Source organism: Pleurodeles waltl, chromosome 9, assembly GCF_031143425.1.
Source record: "Pleurodeles waltl isolate 20211129_DDA chromosome 9, aPleWal1.hap1.20221129, whole genome shotgun sequence".
Classification (NCBI taxonomy): Eukaryota; Metazoa; Chordata; class Amphibia; order Caudata; family Salamandridae; genus Pleurodeles; species Pleurodeles waltl.
The window spans coordinates 71,786,250-71,803,651 of record NC_090448.1 but is presented as its reverse complement, the minus strand read 5'-3'; the positions used below and the strand labels follow the sequence as shown (position 1 = coordinate 71,803,651).

Sequence of the window (17,402 nt, the reverse complement as noted above, 5' to 3'; positions counted from 1 at the left end):
AGTACTAACACATTTCCCATAGACACAGAAAGGGCAAAACCCAGTGCTCAATTTGAGACAGTGAATGCTGGTAGGGGCCACCAGCACTCATTTTTGGGGACGGGCACTTATATATACATTTACGGAGAGCAAGAAAAGGAAAACACACAACACAGAAAGACGAAGTTAGGTTAATACTGGGAAACCATCAGAAAGAGACAAACTAGAAACCTGCAAGAGTGAGATAAAGTGTAGGGAGGGTCTGGTAGTGAATTAAAGAGGCATGAGTGAAGTTAATACTGAACAGCCTTGGTATTCCGCTTGCCAACATTTAGGGCAAGCCAATATTTAACTGCACCAGCTGTGGGCTTCTCAGCAGAACTTTCAGCACCGGCACCCAATCTTTTACAAATTAAGCACTGGCAAAACCTTTGATACATCAGGCCCGTAGTTCTTGTTTCTTGTTTCTAGCAGGCAATTTGATTCAGTACAAAAACCAAGCATTTTGTTAAGAAGAAAAGCCCCCAGTGTGACCCTGAAATACCCTCCTTTCTTGAGATGTTAGTACAAGAGACGACCGGAAGATGAAGTAGGGAATGGCAGCCTTATTCTCTACTCTCCAGGAGAGGCACTAAAAAGGGAGAGGATGTATTAGGTCATATAGTCCCAAAGTATGGCTCAGATAGAAAATAGACCCTGGCACCAAAATAAAAGTGCCCCACCCCCATTAGTGAATCGGATAGCTAAAAAGTGCACCACATTTTGAAATTGGTCAGGTTTGAATTTGTAAAGACACACACTATAGGTGTTTTGCACGGTATGGGAAACTGCACACATTTGTGCTTGGTGCAGGAAATATTTGAGGTAATATGGGAATCAGCAGTAAAAACCGCCCAGCAGACCATAAAACAGGCCAAAAAACGATCTACACACTGACCAGTTAGACCATCCCTTCTGCCACAAAAAGAGTGCCCTACAGACCAGTCTGACCCAGTATATTCCCTTTACTGCTAGGGAAAGGTTAAACAGGGAGTAAATGCATTATTTCCTATATTCCCTTTGTTGCTGATTAAAGGTTAAACAGAGAGGGGCCGCACTATTCCAGATGCAGCTGCAGAATGGTGACATAGAAAGAGGCCGCATTATTCCCTACCCTGCAGGCGCAGCAGCAAACAAGGAGAGAATGCATCATTTCCTATATTCACTTTACTGCAAGTGAAAGGTTAAACATGAAGAAGGCACATTATTCCCTACCCTGCAGGCGCAGCAGCAAACAAGGAGAGAATGCATCATTTCCTATATTCACTTTACTGCAAGGGAAAGGTTAAACATGAAGAAGGCACATTATTCCCTACCCTGCAGGCGCAGCAGCAAACAAGGAGAGAATGCATCATTTCCTATATTCACTTTACTGCAAGTGAAAGGTTAAACATGAAGAAGGCACATTATTCCCTACCCTGCAGGCGCAGCAGCAAACAAGGAGAGAATGCATCATTTCCTATATTCACTTTACTGCAAGGGAAAGGTTAAACATGAAGAAGGCACATTATTTCCTACCCTGCAGGAGCAGCAGCAAACAAGGAGAGAATGCATCATTTCCTATATTCACTTTACTGCAAGTGAAAGGTTAAACATGAAGAAGGCACATTATTCCCTACCCTGCAGGCGCAGCAGCAAACAAGGAGAGAATGCATCATTTCCTATATTCACTTTACTGCAAGTGAAAGGTTAAACATGAAGAAGGCACATTATTTCCTACCCTGCAGGCGCAGCAGCAAACAAGGAGAGAATGCATCATTTCCTATATTCACTTTACTGCAAGTGAAAGGTTAAACATGAAGAAGGCACATTATTTCCTACCCTGCAGGCGCAGCAGCAAACAGGGAGAGAACGCATCATTTTCCATACTCACTTTACTGCAAGTGAAAGGTTAAACTTTACTGCTATTGAAAGGTTAGACATGAAGAGGGCGCATTATTCCATGTGCAGCAGAAGGGCGACATAGGGAGAGGATTTCCTTTACCTGTCATGTTGAAAGTGATCGTTAAGCATGAAGAAAGTGCAGTGCTCCAGGTGCAGCAGGAGAAGGGTGAAATAGGGAGAGATCGCATTATTTCCTAATTGTTCTATATTGGAAGTACAAGGTTAAACGAGGAGGGGGTGCACTGCTCCATATACAGCAGGAGAAGGATGAAAGACGGACAGGGTGCATTATTTCCTACAGTCACTCTTTTGAAAGTGAAAGGCTAAACAAGGGGGGGTGCATTATCCCATGTGCAGCAGGAAAGTGGTAAAAGGGGGAGAGTAAGCATTGTTTCCTATATGTCTTGTATTGCATGTGAAAGGTTAAACAAGGATTGATTCCTTGTGCAGCAGGAGAAGGTGTAATATAAAACGGCAGCATTATTTCCTACTTTGCAGGCAAAGCATCAAACATGGAGTGGATGCATTATTTCCCATAGTCCCAATATTGGCGCTGAAAGGATAAACAATAGGGTGGTGCGGTATTCCATGTGCAGAGGACAAGGGTGAAATCGAGAGGGGGTGCATTATTTCCTACACCCCCTACATAGAAGTGAACGGATACCCAGAGGTAGGAGGCATCATTCCATGTGCAGCAGACAAGGTGGAATAGGGGGAGGATGCATTGTTTCCTACAGTCCCTTCAAAGAAGTGATAGGATACCCACAGACAGGATCCATCATTCCATGTGCAGCAGACAAGGTGGAACAGGGAGAGGATGCATTATTTACTTTACTAGAAGTGAACCGATAAACAATTAGAGGGTATATTATACCATGTGCAGCGGGCAAGGGTGGCATAGGGAAATGCTGCCTTATTTCCTACAGTCCCTACACTGAAGTGAAAGGATACCCAGAGATAGGATTCATCATTCCATGTGCAGCGGACAAGGGTGCCATAGGGAGATGCTGCATTATTTCCTACAGTCCCTTCATAGAAGTGATAGGATACCTATATATAGGATTCTTCATTCCATGTGCAGCAGACAAGGTGGAATAGGGGAAGGATGCATTGTTTACTATACTGGAAGTGAACGGATAAACAATTAGAGGGTATATTATGCCATGTGCAGTGGACAAGGGTGGCATGGGGAGATGCTGCCTTATTTCCTACAGTCCCTACATAGAAGTGAAAGGATATCCAGAGATAGGATTCATCATTCCATGTGCAGCGGACAAGGGTGGCATGGGGAGATGCTGCCTTATTTCCTACAGTCCCTACATAGAAGTGAAAGGATATCCAGAGATAGGATTCATCATTACATGTGCAGCGGACAAGGGTGGCATGGGGAGATGCTGCATTATTTCCTACAGTCCCTACATAGAAGTGAAAGGATACCCAGAGATAGGATTCATCATTCCATGTGCAGCGGACAAGGGTGGCACAGGGAGATGCTGCATTATTTCCTACAGTCCCTACATAGAAGTGAAAGGATACCCAGAGATAGGATTCATCATTCCATGTGCAGCGGACAAGGGTGGCACAGGGAGATGCTGCATTATTTCCTACAGTCCTTACATAGAAGTGAAAGGATACCCAGAGATAGGATTCATCATTCCATGTGCAGCGGACAAGGGTGGCACAGGAAGATGCTGCCTTATTTCCTACAGTCCTTACATAGAAGTGAAAGGATACCCAGAGATGGGATTCATCATTCCATGTGCAGCGGACAAGGGTGACACAGGGAGATGCTGCCTTATTTCCTACAGTCCCTACATAGAAGTGAAAGGATATCCAGAGATAGGATTCATCATTCCATGTGCAGCGGACAAGGGTGGCATAGGGAGATGCTGCATTATTTCCTACAGTCCCTTCATAGAAGTGATAGGATACCTAGATATAGGATTCATCATTCTATGTGCAGCAGACAAGGTGGAATAGGGGGAGAATGCATTGTTTACTATACTGGAAGTGAACGGATAAACAATTAGAGGGTATATTATACCATGTGCGGAGGACAAGGGTGGCATAGGGAGAGGCTGCATTATTTCCTATAGTTCCTACATAGAAGTAAAAGGATACCCAGAGATAGGATTCATCATTCCATGTGCAGCGGACAGGGGTGACATAGGGAGATGCTGCATTATTTCCTACAATTCCTTCATAGAAGTGATAGGATACCTAGATATAGGATTCATCATTCCATGTGCAGCAGACAAGGTGGAATAGGGGGAGGATGAATTGTTTACTATACTGGAAGTGAAAGGATAAACAATTAGAGGGTATATTATACCATGTGTGGAGGACAAGGGTGGCATAGGGAGATGCTGCATTATTTCCTACGGTCCATACATAGAAGTGATAGGACACCCAGAGATAGGATTCATCATTCCATGTGCAGCAGACAAGGGTGGCATAGGGAGATACAGAGATAGGATTCATCATTCCATGTGCAGCGGACAAGGGTGGCATGGGGAGATGCTGCATTATTTCCTACAGTCCCTACACTAAAGTGAAAGGATACCCAGAGATAGGATTCATCATTCCATGTGCAGCGGACAAGGGTGGCATGGGGAGATGCTGCATTATTTCCTATAACCTCTACACTGAAGTGAAAGGGTAAACAGAGGGAGGGATGGGGTTCATTATCCATGTAAAGCAGGGGAAGGGTGACATATGGAGAGGGCGCTTTCTTTCCTATATTCTCTAAGAGGGAGATGTCACATCATTTCCACTAGAGCAGTAAGATCTAAGAGGTTTGCTCAGCAGACAAAGTAGGTCATCCGAGCTGAAGCCACACTCCAATTAAGTTGTTCTGTGTGGAAGGGGGTTCAATTTAACTCCAAAATCCGGGCAATATACTTTTATTAGCTGCACTGTCAACTCTCTCTGTTGAACAGGCCGTGACTGCAACCAGAGGGACAGACAACAAGACTCCCTGGACCAGACACAAGGCACGAGCAGGAAGTACGTCATAGCAGGCTGGGCTTTAAGAGAACACAGAGGGGAAAACATGTCCGGCAGCAACGCTTAGCTGAAAAAGCACGCTCATGACAGTGAAAGTATTAACAGTGTGGCAGGGATATCTTAAAGAGTTTGTGGGCCCCGGATTAAACATCATTTGAGGTTCTATGCTTTGAAAAACTCTAAAGTTACTATCCATTTTCAGCTCATTCATGCCCTTGTCAAATAAGATTGATCAGTGATAACTCTCTTCATTGGCCAGCCTCAATCTGAGACCACCCCTTTAACAAACAGTCTTGCTTTGGCTGGCCTGCACCGAGAAGCAGAACAAGCATTTGCAATGCAATGGGTCTCACGTTTGCTCGAGTTAGAGCTATTGGTTGTAAATTCTTAACTGGACTTTTCTTGCCAGATAAATAGAAAAGGAAAAGTAAAACAGCTGACATTAGCGAGCCGATTCAAAGCGCCATGGTCGCCATGAGTGTGAAGGAGACACACAAAAGGGAAAAGAAGTTTGCTTGCAGTCAAACATGTCGGCAAACATGCAATTATCCATGTAACAGGGTCGGTGTCAAAGGCGGTGACAAAACCGCTCCAAGGCGGGACAAACGTAAAGCATTTACCAATGATAACAAAGGAGTTTTGAAAGCCAAACCCTTGAACGAGTGATAGTTGGGCGTGTTCAAAAGCCCACATGACTTACAAAAGGTCAAATCGCTTGCGCGCTCGACCTAACAAGCTGCACGTAGTGCAGTGGACCGGCTTCTCACCCTCGGAGACTGCACATATGGAGGGTGGTTTTTTTGTTTGTTTGCTGCACTCCTCTCCATGCTCTGTGAGGAACAGAGATTGTGAGTCAGATGGCACTAGGCTGTGACCGCACCAGCCAGCAGTACAGTACAAACTAGGAGGGAGCATATAATGCCCCTCCGCACTGCACACTGACATGTGGGCTAACACTGAGGCTTACCTTCATGCAAGCGGCCTCCAGCTGGACTGCGCCAGGAAAGCAGAAAGGCTAGTGGTCCATCCAAGCGTGTTACCTACAAAGAATGGTCTTTCAGAACCATTCAGACACACTAAGCTGATGGGTGATTTTGTCTACTCTACTGCTGCATTGGAGTGGTACTTGGAGTCAATTGGCAGTAGGCTATTATCACACAGCTCTGGCAGCGAATACACAAAGACATTGGAGTCCCAGAGGAAGCATTAAAATGCTAACTTTTACTGCACAGTAAGTGGCAAATGCTGCATAAAGATAAAGGCCATGCAGTGGTTGGGCCTATGTACTTTAAAAGGTTAAAGCACTTGCTGAATCTAATGAGAGTACGACAGTTTTTTTTCTTTCTCCCTCACTATCTCTCAGGTGGGGGCTGCGATGCCCAGATAGGCTGGGCTGGCTAAAAAAAAAAGGAAGTAAACAAACTGGTTATCTAAAATTCTAAAAAGTCTAGGACTGCCCTAAAAGCTTAATGATGGGGCGCATACTAAGGGTGGGGACCGTGGTCTAGAGCACACTGTGCCCATTCCTAACAACGTCTCTGGAGTGTGGACTCATCAGACTTGCTAAGTATGAAGATGTTTGTAAGGACGAAGAGCCCTTGGGTACCTGCCACTGGTCATCAGACATAGGTTGCGACACACTTCCGAAAATAGAATCCGCAAGCCATATTCAAATAGTTAAATTCCGAACCTCATTACACAAAGCCATAATGTGCCTAAGGGTATAAACCAATGCTTCCTCAGTGTGTCACAATGTTATTAGAGGGATGTTGGCATTCAAGCATCTGTCTTCTCTGTCGAACCCCTACCAATGGAAGCAGGCAGTGATCACTGGTACACAGAATATTTTTGCTCTGTATGGCTCCAATTGAGAGTCTCTAGTATGAACATCTAAATCTGGTTATTAACTGATTTAATATAGCTACTTTTTGGTGGAATTCCAGGCTTCTCTGACAGGGCACTCTGAGAGTATACACACCTTCGGTGAAGGGGGCGGGGAGCAAAGGATGGTAGTGGGTGGTAGGAGGCAAGGTGTTTTTTTTTTTACATTTCTGTTAGGGAGGAGAGGCATGTTATCTGATATTCCCCCAAAGCAATTGAAAGCAGGAGCAGATCATTTTGGAGGTCAAATATACAAAAAATTACAGATAGGTAAAAACTGAATAATGGAAATGTTTTTCTCCTTGTGGGTTCTGAATGACATTAAAGCAACTCCAGCTTCGCTTTCATTGTCTGTGTGTCTGATGTGACTCGGAGCCCCTCCGTGAAAAACATCCCCATCATTCAATGCTCCCCATCTATAACGCTACGTGTAAAGTAGGGCTTCCATAGAAAGCCTCTATCATGAATAACTAGGTCACAATCTGTTGATTCAATGCTGTGGGACACTACCATCAGGAAACAGAAGATGCTCCCCAGTCTTGTTACAAGCCAAGGGATGCACTCACTTCCCCTGTGTCACCCTGGGTCTGTTGAGTCCCACGAGCTGGTGGCAGCAGAAAGACCGCTGGCAGTTACACCCACCTTCTTCCACTTCTTCCAGGTCTCCACAGACCCAAGGAAATCTGGAGAAATTGTGTGGAACAGCAAGTGCAACACCAGCTGACAGTGGAAAAGAAGCCAAGTAGAAATTGATGCATCCCTCCCCCCTCGGTCCCCCCCTCCACTGAGGAGTAGGGAGATCGGCGTAAGCGGGGGTCGGGGCTGGGGGGTTTAGAAGGCGCAAAAGGCATTTGGTGTGGGTGGTAGGAGGACGGTTATTTTTTCAAAATATTTGTGGGGGGGGGGATGAGAGTAAATGTAGAGGGTGCTGGGAGTGCATGGAAGGAGACCAGGTGTTTTCTTCAGTTTGGGCAAGGAGAAGAGAAGTGCAGAGGTTGGCGTAGGTGGTTGGCAAGAAGTTAGGGTTTTTTTATATTTGGGAAGGGAAAGGGTACATTTAGAGGGTGATGGTGGTGTGTGTTAACCGGCCAGCTTTTCTTTGTTTTAATTACGGCAGAGTGGAATAAATGTAGAGAGCAGGAGGCCTGTTTTATTTTTATCTCTGGCATGAGTTGAAGGCCAAATTCTCTGATTTTGGAGAGCTATTGAAATCAGGGGCACATGATCTGGCAGACGGGCATGCATAACATAAAACAATAGATGGATAAGAAGTGAATAAAGAGGATGTTTCACCTTGAAGGTTCTGAATGACATCTCGAGCTTTACTTTTGCCTATTTGCTATTACTCAGAACGCCTAGGTGAAAAACATTCCTGTTAACCACTGTTACCCATCTATAGCATCACAGACAAACTCACCATTGCCGGGAGATCTACAAGTCCAAAAATCTTACAAGTTCTGCCCAGCCATCCATTTACGCTGGAAAAATCAATAATGCCAAAAACTCTGCTTGCGAGATATTTCTAATCATCAAAACACTCCTTAAATGATCAGCTTGCGGATTTCTTCTTCAACCATCCCAAAAATTGTGCAATGATTTGTCTCACTTCTTTTCTGACAAGACTTCCTAAATTTATCTAAACCTTTTGAAACAGTCTCCTAATGACTTCTCTTCGATCCTTTCCTCATGTACCACTGAAGCTGCTTGTGCAGTTCTCCCACTTATCATTGAACAGATACAGACCTTCATTTACTCTATTTCTTATAGATCCACATAAGATCCCTTTCCCCGTTGTAGTTTTGCTTGCAAATCAGTGTACCTTGACTGTCTTGACCAAGTTATGCAATTCCTCCTTTTCCAACTCTACTATCCCAAAAATGTGGAAGGAGGTTATGGTAAAACCTATGCTAAAAAAAACTTTGGCAGACCCCAGTGTTTTTGCAAATTCTAGACTTGTCTCTCCTCTACGATTTTCTTTCAAATTTTTGGCAAAAGGAGTTAATCTTCAACTATCAAAATACTTGGAAAGCAATACAATGTTAAGACAAATCTCAACAGGCTTTCAGCCTACATTTAGTACCGGGACAGTTTTGCTGGCAATATTAGATGATATGAGAACTACCATAGACCTGCAGCCTTCTACGCGGTCTCTGTTGGCAGAGGTCATTGTCTACAAACAAGCACTAAAGTGGTTTCATTTGTTTCTCTCCAATTACACCGACACTGTCTTTATCTCTCCTTTTCAGTCTACTCCGACATCTATCAAGTATGGTGTTTCATGGGGGTTATCATTGAGCCCAACTCTGTTCAACATTTATGTTTTCCCTCTTGCCTTCCTGATCCACACCCATGGCTGTAATATTGTCTCCTTCAAAGGTGACATATAAATTCTAGTGTTCATATCTACCAACACGCCTAAAATCCAAGAAAATTTCAATAGTTGCTTAGAGGAAGTCTTTAAAAGGATGAGTTCCAATTGTTTGAAACTCAATAGAGACAAACCCAAGGTCTTATATTTTGTGGAGATGCTTCACTGTGACCACTGGCTTGGGGGCCTCCTGCCTTGGGGCACTGCCCCGCATAGATAGAACTTTTTTTGCCTGAGCCCTCCAGACATCAGGTGTGTAGACAACTTAGTTTTGCTTGTACCACATTGCTCTCAGACCACAAATGCTGTTTACATACTTGGCCATATAAACAAGTGAAGTATGGTCAGAAAATGTGACCTGAAATTGGGGTGAAATACAAAGCAAAGAAAAGGCAATATTACATGAGAACAAAAGAGATTCAACAGAAAACTATGAGAGATCAAAGAGCTAGTATTGGACACCATGTAATTCTTCTCATGACAAGACACCAGTACGTGGAAAGTAAGTTACAAGAAGTAGAATCCATACCTAAATTTCAGTATCACTTCAGGAAATAATTGATGCTAGTTTTGTGAAAAGTTTTCAATGTTTACATTCTCAAATCCAGTGTGCATATAAACATTTGAAAGTTTTGACAAAATCACGAGACTCTCCTTCGCCTGAAAGATTATTTACACTACAAAAAATATCACAGTAAGACTTTAATTTTTCCCTAAGCATTGATATGCTTTTCCCTCAGCATTGTTTCCCTAAGCACTGATCAGTGTACCATACTTACAAAATGCGATATCGAAAGTACATGTTTACACTTAGCACCATAAGCCGTATTCAGCAACATCTGCTCTTGTTCTACTGCAATACGTACAACTAGTGGTATGAAAGTGGCATTACACCAAAACTAAAAGACATGCAATATTGAGACAGGACTTAACATGGAAGGTGACAGGCCTCCATCAAACATCACCTAGCGGGGTCTTTGTTACAGACAAAATTTCCATAGTTGGGTGCAAGAGGTGAGTGATATTCCTGCCATCACCCAGGCCCCTGGTCGGACCAAGGTCTTCGCTACCACAACTATTCATGCTTAAATCACTGCCTCTACCTTCACACTTCTGCTGAATATATCTAGTACCTGCCCCACCCCATGATCTGCAAACATTCCAAAATTGTACAAGAGGAAAGTGAGAGATTTTAAAAAAACAATCAGGAGAATGTATTTCCCCCAGTGACTTCTATTGAACTAGAGGCAATTTCATGTGGGAGACAGCCAAATAAAGCCTTTTTTTGCTTCAAAAATTGGGAGCCACCTGTCTGAAATGGGTCTATTGTATGCCCTGCAGAGGAACCACATGGCCGCGTCTTCCAGCCACCAGGGCACTGCAGTAGCCTTCACGGGCCAAGGCCACACTTACTTGAACTGATGGTGCTCGCGAGAGCTGCGGATCTTGGAGGAGAAGCGCTCGGCTAATTTCTCCAGGCTGCGGGAGTACTCCAGCTCGATCTCAGCCTTCCGGCGGAAGAACTCCTGCAGGTCCTGCAGCAGCTGCAGCCTCGACTCCGACTGCTGCTCCAGACATTTGAACTGTTCCACCAGCTGAGCTCGGATCTCTGCACAAAAGAGGGGAGACAGAGAAAGAGAAAGATCAACATCGGTTGGGTCGTCCATTCCTTACTTTAAGGACCACAAAAGTTACACATAGCGGCCAATTCTTTCTTATGCAATAGTAAACATGGGCTTCTCATGACTGAGTCATAATATTTGGTCAAAACTTGCCCATTTAGCCAACCACATTTTGCATTCTGGGACAAGCATTTTTGCTTTTATCACTACACTAATTTGTTTAACTATCCCCGCAAACATTAACCAGTTGGCTGAAAAGCCAGGAGTGGTGGAAGGAGTCACATAAGACATAGGGCACCTTGACAGCTGTGCAATTACATGGTGATGCCCACATTTTCTTACAGAGAATAAGCACAATTATAAAGAGGAAGCATCTGCTTTCGAGATAATGTAGACAACCTATTCTGAGCATGAAATGTCCCTCCTCTCTTCTAGTAATAATGGGGAGTCTACCAGACGGGCAAACTACCTGGCACACCCAAAGCTGCACCCAAGGTAAACATGTTTGGGGAGGTGAGAAATAACATAAGTGAGTAGGCATTGAATATAACCTTTGATTTGTGGTGCTATGCAGTGTCAATGCTTCGGTAATAATCCACTTATAGAAGTTCCCATTATAATTCCACAAGAAGAAAGGCCCCAATGTGTGTTTGGTGGACTCCCATTGCCACTTTCCCAGAACATCATTGTGGTACTGTCAGGAGCTCACTGCAGTATTCAGACCATCAGCCGCACACTGAGAGCCTCACTCAGTGTCCCCCCCGCTCCATGTCACTGTAGGTGCAAGGCAGCTACTCAGTGTACACTTAAGAGCCTGGAAGCCTATTGAAGGATCTGCATTGTGCATTAAACGCAAATGCAAACTAAATAAAAGTTTGAATAGGTGAGTAGGTCAGAACAATATCGGCCATATAGTCTTTTTATTTTAAGGTCACCAGGATGCCTTAGGTTACCAAGTCACAAAGTTCTAGTCATAGGTTTGATTTTTTTTTAAAACAAACTAGTGTAATCAGTAGTTTCGTACAGTCCGTTTCAGTGATGATAATCAAGACTGCAACTCCCAGAATGCAATCCAATATGTTGTTAAATAAAAAAAACAGCCTATAGTTAGGGAACTTCATCCTTGCTGGCATGAACTACTGCAGTAATTATAATTTCTCTGAATTATTCGGTGTAAATTCGGGGAGCATCTGAGCCCTCCATGATGTCCTACCATTGCCATCTTCTTCGCCCTACGCGCCTCTCTTGTTTCTCTATTCGTACAAGTTTAATAGCTGCCAGGTGGCCTCAGATCATATCTGACACTTTCAGCCAGCCTGATTTTTTATCCAACATGAAGTATTGTGTAGTTTAGGGTTTCTCTTTCAACATTTAAAATATAGGTTCAAAATATTCAAAGCAGTATAGTGGTGGTGGCTATTAAGCCAGGACTAGCTGAAGAAACCACACATGCCATGATGCCACCTGGAAGCTGGCATGTTAAAAGTGCCTCAAACAGTCCTGGATAAAAAGGGACCTTTATGCTATGCACATCTGGGCCAGCAGCAATCCTGTAGTATTACTTTACATATCTAATAATGCCTTTGTGAACTGGCCCCATTTCACAAAGTCTAACTCTAGACTAAACTAACTCTAAATCAATGTTTCAGGTTTGGTGGCATCCTGCTTTAATGTATGTAATATGTATTGAACTGAAATCAGATGAAAATAATAGACATCATCAAACAATAGCAAATCATATAATAATTCCTCAATAATATACCTTGTTGGCACTCTTAGCTGTTAGAATTTCAGTACCCAGGCCCACAAGTGTATACCGGGTTGCTGTTTTCTTGCCATTCCTGGTTTAATAATCACTCTTTTGGCACACATGAAAACTATTTTTCCTATTTGTCTGTATTCCAAACTATGAGGATAATTCATGAAGGTATTGATGAGTAAATGAAGTAGAACAATCAGAGTACCACTGCACACACATAAATGTGTTTGTGAACTTGCTCCTACGTAGCACTTGCTTCACGCCCCCAGAAACCACATATTCCAGGTCCAGGCTCCCCTCTGTTTTGCAGAGCTCTCGAGATTCCCAGGTCCATGAGTGAGTAGCTTGTCCCGTCCAGGTTTTAACCTTGCATTCTGGGATTTGAGATCATGTTTAGCCCATTATAAAAGCAGTACTACAAGGTCCAGGATGCAATGTAATATCCTGGACTGAATGAGCTGCTCCCACAGCACCGTGGAACAGGGCATGCCTTGTGTTTTCGGAGCATGCACTTTTCCAAGGTCAGTGTTTATTAAATTGTTCAACTGAGGTCTACAACTCTCAGAAAGTATTACAGTTTTAAATAAAAACTCAAGAATGGCAAATGGGGTCTATGGTGTTATGAAGCAGGTGGCAAGCACACCGTTTCAAAATCAATACAAGTACATAAGAATCCAGGACGCATTTAAAATAGAAATGGTGAGCAGGTCCAACCATGTTTGTAGTTTTGTAATGGGCAGATCCAAACTAGATTTATCTACGTATCTGGACCAGCACTGGATTAAAAGAACTCTGTTTTTTTCAAGACGTTATTTATGTTTCTGTAAAGCACCTTATTTATTTTTTATATTTTTGCATTTTTTTGTAATCAAGTCTCTTAGATCAAGAGGCAAAAGAAGAAGATTACAACTACCACAATACAAGAATAAAGTAAAAGAAACACAATCTTGAAACAAAGTATTCGTCCAGCTATTAAAACACCTAGGTCAGTTTGTGACAATGTTTCATATTGTACTTATTTTCAGCACAGCATCCCACATAAACATACATTGCAGCCCCTAAACCCCACATTACAGTCTAAATTAATGCACGTTAAGGAGCACTGTTAAATGCTCACATTGTAAACAGAATTGCCCTTAGGCACTTGGTGGAATTTGGGGTGTGAACTTGGTGCTTGTGGAAAACCTATAATACAGATCAGTTAACTAATTCCACATCATGAAGGCCACCGTTAGCTAGTCTTGGGTTATCTGCAAACAGAAGTCAACACATTAGGACTTGTAGGCCCATACTTCTACAGAAAAAGTGAAACTACAAGCCAGAGAAGCTTGGGCTGTTGAGCAAAAAACCATGACTAGCCGCCAATCACCCGTTTGGCAAGGTAACGGTAGCTGGTGTATTCAGTGCTATCCAAATGCAACTGCATCCCCTACACACACACTGTGCCTGGTACTTGAGCCTTTGCATAGCAATGGAATGGATGCCCATATACCCATGTCAAGTGACACCTTCAGCTTATCCTGGCTTTTTAGTGACTCCTTTCGGGGACTTGTAGTTTTCCTCTTGACATAGTGCATAGGGGCTAGGAAAACATATGCAAAGTGCTGTCAGCTAAACAGAAAAGGTCGACTGCGAGGGACATGCATGACATGGGCCATTTGGCAGGTCTGTAGCAGAACATAATCTCTTTTTATGTCTCGCCTACAGGCAGCCTTACATCCCTGTTCTCAAAGACTTATTTCTCTAAAATATTAAAATGTGTACATACACTAGGCTTTGGGTCAGCCCCTTGCTCTTGAATAGATAGTTTTCTTGTCTACCTCGTTTCTAAAAAAATTAAACGCCCCGCTCCTGGTCCTAGATAGCTCCTTCTGCCTTCATTCCTCCTGCCACCCTCATCGCTCGGAGGATTGACTTTTTCTCCTATCCGCCAGCCGGTCCAGCATTTCTCTCCTGTCCAATGTCATAGAGTTTTCCTTTCAATCTTTTTGTTCTAGAGTGGCAGGCAGCTGTAATGTACTGCTAGGCCAGGTCTTTCTTAGATGGCACTTTGGAGAACATTTAATTTTTTTTTTTATACTGCTCCAAAACAGGTGGCCACCATCTTGGAATGGTTAATGGTAAAATAAACAAAATGGCAGCAGTGCTTAATTTTGCTCATCAGGGGGCCCCTGCAGCTTGCACCACCCATTGCACCTTTCATCGCTGCCAATGATGGCACCAAAACAACTAATCACCATCTCTCTCCTGCAAGTGTGAGAGTTCAGATTATTCCAGGTCCCCAAAGCTATAGGAATGGCTATATATTTAATGTACATTATATTCATAAACAACCTTTGCTGTGCTCATGAGCCACAATGTGGCAGACTGTCACAAGTGCCGGTGTTGACAATTAAGTGTCAGTGCCGAGCACGGGAAACACTGGCTCAAATTAAGCACAGAATGGCATACGCACATGCGTGCCTGGAGTTGAATATACACACAGATGTCATTACAAAGGCCATCATAGTGTCATGATGCATTTGCTCAAATGTTTGATAATGAATGCACGAATATACATCACCACATTTTTTTTGCCAGAGCTCTTCGGCTTCTGCATTTTTTGCTGATGAGGAAGCAAGGCCAATAGGCCTGCTTAGCTTCAAAAAGGCACGAATGGTTGGTATTGCCAATGCTTTTTTTTTTAACAGCTACACGCTATGGACTGGTCTTTAATTAAAGACCGAGCATGCGTCACTTCTCTTTGTGGGCAGCCAGGGCATGTCCATTCATCTTATGTTAGAAGAAAATTACAAAGTCTCTGCAACTCCCCGCTGCGCCTTATTCAGTTCAGGCGCTTCTCGGTGCTCCAAGAGTGATGTGTTGAGCAGATTCATTTCCTTTCCTGCCAGCAGAGTTTATACAAAGCTGTTGCAATGCCCTGCAGAAGCCACGAAGAAAGGCGATGGCTTGCTCTGCGGATTATGGCCAGTTTATTCAAAGATGCGGCACCTTGTGCTTTACGCTGCGGCAGCAGCAGGTAGAGGACACCAAGTACAAATCTGGCTTGTCTCTGCTTAACCACCTGCACAAAGATTCTACTGGATGGACATGATTTTTAAATCTGATGCCGAAGATCGGATTCAGGATCAGCACCCAGATCTCATTGCTCGAAACTGCGTATAACAGTTTGGAATTGTTTAAACAACAATAGCTTGTTAGGTCTTCCCTACCATTCTGCAAGTGCTGCCTGTTGGCGAAGAGACCCTATTGTCAGTTTACATTGCCCATTGCTTACCACTGGTTGGCTTTATTGCCACTCACACTTACATGCTTTGTATTTGTTAACTTATGTGGACTTTCCATCCTCTTCTTGCGTTTGTCCCCTCTCTGAAGCATAGCCTCATTATATGTGTCCTTCCACTACTACCTTTTCAATAAATATTCTTTTTGGTTAAACACACCATGAGAGTGCATGTGTTTTCCAGCTGTCTTCGCCTCCTTGTGCTCACCGCAGTGTTCCTCCCAGCGCTGCTTTCTCATTAGTGTGCTTCTTCCCTGCATCTCCACGTTGCTCTCTCTCGTTTGTGGGCTTCTCTTCTCCACCCTGGCACTCTGCTTTGCTCTTCATTCCTGTTGTGTCGCTTCCCTCCCACTTGCTCCCCCATGTTGCTTCCATCCCCCACCCTGTGTTGCTTTCCCCTTTCCCCAAGTTAATTGTTTTTTTTTTTAAAAACACTGCTGTGATACTTTTTGCTTTTTATATACCAATCCAACTCAGATTACAAAATAAAATGAAAAAAACCACCAGTGATGTAGGCTGTTTTTTTTCAAGCTATGCTGCACAGCCTTGGGGAGGCTGTTCAGCGAGGCTAAAAATCACTGGCAAAGCCAAGAGGCCCCAAAGGTGACATCTATCAATTTTGCCAATGTCTATTTTTTTAAATAGTGCCAAGTTTAGGAGATGGGAATAGCACATTTTTGTATGTCCGACCTTCATCAGATTGATTGATTGATTGATTGATTACATAATTTATAAAGCACATAGCTGCCAACAAGGTTTCCCAGCGCTAGCCAGAAATACAGATATTTGTGTGCCAAAATATAGCCAGATCCAAAATATTATAAACTTGAGTGTTGAAACAGCCAGGTTTTCAGCAGTTTCCGAAATGTAGGGAAAGAATTAAATTTTTTCATGCAGGAAAACACATATGCAAACAAAGAAAATCCTCCCTGGAAAACTGAAATAGGATAACTGGTTTGCACTTTAGACGTATTTTGTTGTTGTGCACAAACACTAGGATAAATGATGCTCTTTGAGTCCTGGGGAAGTTCTGGGGCTTTATTACCTTCTTTTTTATAACTAGTGGTTTTGGTTGTCTGGTCTGCTCCAGGGTCCACTTTTAAAGAGATTTAATTTCACTTAGCTGATAGTTGCCTAACCTTTTGTTTCTGCCTTGGTGGAGCAAAGACATAAGTCTTATCTTGGAAGTTAAGATAGTTCAGTGGGTTGGGTGCTTGCAGTAGAGATACGTGTGGAAACTACCAGTCACTGATTCAAACCCTGGTAAGACAATTGCAGCCTGTTATGCTTCTGAGCTTGGTAAATTGAGAACTACTGAACTGGGTGGAAACCACAGCAACAAAGTAGGCCCCGTGCAAGTGATGATAAACAACAATACAACTATAAAAATACGTGAAACTGGTAACCAAAAACCCATGAATGTGTTCTTTGTGACATGGCGTCACCTGGTAACCCTATTTTCATTGTAGCATTCGGTGTCAATTCAGAGCTCTCAGGTTTCCCACGTCCCTGTGTGAGTAAAATCTAGTCCAGGTTTTTGCTTTGTATCCTGGGGCTCACAGTTTGCGGTACTCCCAGAAT

General features: G+C 43.3%; 1 protein-coding gene across 2 annotated transcripts in view; it reads right to left on the bottom strand.

Moving 5' to 3' along the window:
* Nucleotides 1–17,402, bottom strand: part of SRGAP3 (SLIT-ROBO Rho GTPase activating protein 3) — a 447,418-nt gene that overhangs the window by 216,274 nt on the left and 213,742 nt on the right. For both annotated transcript variants that reach the window (XM_069206335.1, XM_069206334.1), the window contains exon 2: nt 10,571–10,766. In XM_069206335.1, coding sequence (XP_069062436.1) covers nt 10,571–10,766 — 196 coding nt within the window. The remainder of the gene's footprint in view (nt 1–10,570; nt 10,767–17,402) is intronic.